This window comes from Mandrillus leucophaeus, unplaced genomic scaffold (genome assembly GCF_000951045.1).
Source record: "Mandrillus leucophaeus isolate KB7577 unplaced genomic scaffold, Mleu.le_1.0 Scaffold74, whole genome shotgun sequence".
NCBI lineage: Eukaryota > Metazoa > Chordata > Mammalia > Primates > Cercopithecidae > Mandrillus > Mandrillus leucophaeus.
This window is the reverse complement of record NW_012108030.1, coordinates 1,977,713-1,981,196: the sequence shown is the minus strand read 5'-3', so window position 1 is coordinate 1,981,196 and position 3,484 is coordinate 1,977,713. Positions and strand designations below refer to the sequence as shown.

The 3,484-nt window shown below is 53.6% G+C and overlaps 1 protein-coding gene across 1 annotated transcript in view; it reads left to right on the top strand.

Annotated features, from left to right (window-relative positions):
• Positions 1-1,067: 1,067 nt before the first annotated feature.
• Positions 1,068-3,484, top strand: part of LOC105528949 (chromosome unknown open reading frame, human C19orf81) — a 10,181-nt gene continuing 7,764 nt past the window's right edge. Inside the window, exon 1 of the mRNA XM_011965963.1 lies at positions 1,068-1,134. Within this exon, the coding sequence (XP_011821353.1) occupies positions 1,068-1,134 (67 nt within the window). The remainder of the gene's footprint in view (positions 1,135-3,484) is intronic.

Below are 3,484 nucleotides of genomic sequence, written 5' to 3'. Positions count from 1 at the left end.
CAGACCCAGGTGTCCAGATCCCAGGCCCTCCCCCCTCAGACCCAGGTGTCCAGAACTCCTGCCCCCTCCTCCCTCAGACCCAGGAGTCCAGGCACCAGCCCCTCCTCCCTCAGACCCAGGAGTCCAGGCACCAGCCCCTCCTCCCTCAGACCCAGGAGTCCAGGCACCAGCCCCTCCTCCCTCAGACCCAGGTGTCCAGGCCCCAGACCCTCCTCCCCCAGTCCCAGGTGTCCAGATCCCAGCCCCTCCTCCCCCAGTCCCAGGTGTCCAGGCCCCAGGCCCTCCTCCCTCAGACCCAGGAGTCCAGGCCCCTGCCCCTCCCCCTCTGGAGGCACCATGGCAACCAGGCCCCTTGCCCACCATCCCCTCCCCCCTAGAGAACCCAGTTTCTGTTGGAATCTCGTCTGTTTCTAACCAGTTCCTGGCTTGGGCAGGGATGAGCAGAGGGCAAGTGGGAACAGAAAGGGGATGACAGAGGGGAGGGGGGCTCAAGGGGGCAGTGGAGGCAGCTAGGAGAGGAGAGATATGGGGCAAGGGGACTGGGATGAGGTGGGAAGACAGAGAGAGGGTGACGGGGTTAGGGAGAGGCAGAAAACCATGAAGACAAGGAGGGACGGGGGCCTGGGGAGGTACCAGGGAAACTGATGGAGGAGACTGAAGAGATGGAGCCCAGGAGAGGAGGAAGGAGGAGGGCAGAGAAATCAAGCAAAAGAGTGGTGGAGACGTGGGGACAGAGGGGAGGAGGCAGGGGGACAGAGAGATGGGGAGAGAATGAGGAAGGGAGGTGGAGAGAGAGGGGTGGGGAAAGGGACTCTAGGAGACAGAGAGAGATAGGAGGGAAAACAGGGAAATGGGAAAGAAGGGATTGGGGCACACAGGGAGTCCCTGAGGTCAGGGGAACCCAGATCTCTGCGTGGTCTCAGCCTTCCAGTTCCTCCGTAATTCTGCCCCGGGGCTTCAAAGAGGAGGTAGAGGAGGCAGCGGTAGGGAGAAGGAGCTGGGGCGGGTGGCCCAGTCAGAGCCTCTCTTGCCACCTTCCTGAGACATCCCTCACCCACCTTCCCAGGATGCAGCCAGAGGTGGAGCCCATGTGCTCCTCCACCATGGGCAGCCTCACCATGCACAGGGAGGCAGGTACTGAGCTGTGTCTTTGGGGAAGGGGTGGACTTCCTGCATCCAGGCAGTGTGTAGTAGCCCTGGCTCACAGTGTGGCCTTAAGTGAGTCACTGGCACTCCAAAGTGAAAGCCACCCCTAGCATTCACCAGATTCCTGGAGAGCGGCCCCCCTGGACCTCAAATGATATTTCCCACGAGCCTCTGCAGTTCCTTGGCCAATGCCCTGGACTCAGAACTACATTTCCCATGAGCCTCTGCTGGGACCTAAGCAACACCTCTGAGGCCATTCTTCTCCTAGGTACCCTCACTGTCATGTCTCCCACCCTGAGCTCAGCATCTTCCCCCAGAGCTGCTCTCCTCCTTCCTGGTTTCCATTTTCAAATGGCCCCACTGCCAATCCAGTCACTGGTGCCATTCTTCCACCTCCCATAATTCCCTCCCACAGCCCATCAGGCCCCATCTTCCTGCCCTCTGACTCTCCCTTCCCCATTCCTTCCTCTCTGTCCCCGCAGCCCTGTCCCAGGTCTCATCCTCTTCCATGTGAACCCTCTCCTCACTTCCTCCCTGGTCTCCAGTTTCTCTCCTCCTGCCTATCCTTCCCTGGCTCCAGAGGGGCCTCTCTGACTTCCAGCAGTGACCCTGGCTGTCCCTTGCTCATAACACTTCCTAGCTTCCTGTCACCTCTAGGACAGAGTCCCAAAGCTCCAGCCTGGCTTTTGAGGCCTTGTGTGGTCCGACCCCTGCTGACAACTTCAGGCTCCTAAGCCAGCACTTCCTGCTAGCATTCTGTGCTGTAGCATAGCTCATGCATTTACACTCATTCAACATTTATGGAGCAGTATCTCAGTGAGGATGCGTGTAACTGCAGGTAATAGGAAACCAAACTCAGGACTGGGTGTGGTGGCTCACGTCTATAATCCCAGCACTTTGGAGGCCAAGGTGAGTGGATCACCTGAGATCAGGAGTTTGAGGCCAGCCTGGCCAACGTGGTGAAACCCCATCTCTAAAAATACAGAAATTAGCTAGGTGTGGGGGTGGGTGCCTGTAATCCCAGCTACTAGGGAGGCTGAGGCAGGAGAATCGCTTGAACCCGGGAGGCGGAGGTTGCAGTGAGCCAAGATTGTGCCACTGCACTCTAGCCTGGGTGATGGAGGGATACTCTGTCTCAAAACAAACAAACAAACAAACAAACAAACACACACCCAAAAACAAAACTCACCGCAGCCTTGAGCTCCTGGGCTCAAGCGATCCTTCCACCTCAGCCTTCGAGGCAGAACAAATGCCCTGATGGCAATGCAGATGTCGTTTCTCTGCCTTTAGGTCTCTTTTAGTGCTTTTGAAGACATCTTTCTTTTTTAGACCCCACGCTGCACCATCTCTAGACTAGACTGAGGCACCCACGTGACAAGTAATTTATATGTAGCTCCAGAAAAGTCAAGTGGAGTTGAGTCGACCAGTTGGCTAGTTCTGTTGATCAACGTTTGTTCATTTCGATTTTGCTGTTTTGTTTGCAGCATTGTGGAACCAATGACATTTTTTAGTTGACCAGGTTGCAAACTTCAGCATAGGCCATTAGAAAGCCCCTGGGCCCCAAGCATTTTGCCTGTAGTGCTGAATGGATGCAATGGCCTGGCTTGTTCTCATGCTGGGAGAGGAGACATGAACCGCGCCATCTCACAGATCATTCATAGCCTCCAATGGCAATAAGCACTCTTTAGTCTTGGGGCTCAAGGGAATTCTGGGAAGTTCTTGCAGGTGACTCTCTTCTCTTTTGCTCAAAAACCTTAACCCATGCTAGGCCCTTCATGTGAAACACCCTTCTCTCTGTCATCTCTTTATTTGGTAAATGCCTTCTTATTCTTTAGGTCTCACTGTGGACAACACCTCCTCTAGGGAGCCTTCCCTGACTGCCCCCAGACTGGGCTTTCCCTCCACCTCGTAACACTTTCATTGAGACACACATTGCCCTTTACCTGAGAGTTCTGAAAGGGCAGAGGTGTGTTTCATTCATCTCTTGGTCCCCAGCATCCTCCAAGGCATGCAGGGGCCCTCTGAGATGCCTGTTTAAAAAATTTAATCAGCTACTTGGGAGGCTAAGACAGGAAGATCCCTTAAGCCCAGGCGTACCCTGGCTGCAGTGAGCTATGATTGCACCATGGCACCTCAGCCTGGGCAACAGAGCGAGACTCTGTCACCAAAGGGGGAAAAAAAAAGCTTGGAATTGTTGCATTTACTCAATTATTCAATAAGTACTTATTTTTAAGTTTGTGCTTTTGTTAATTTAATTACACATATACATTTAAATGAATATATTAAAATCACTGTTATAACTAGAAATAGTTCTTATTTCTTTTTTTTTTTTTTTTTT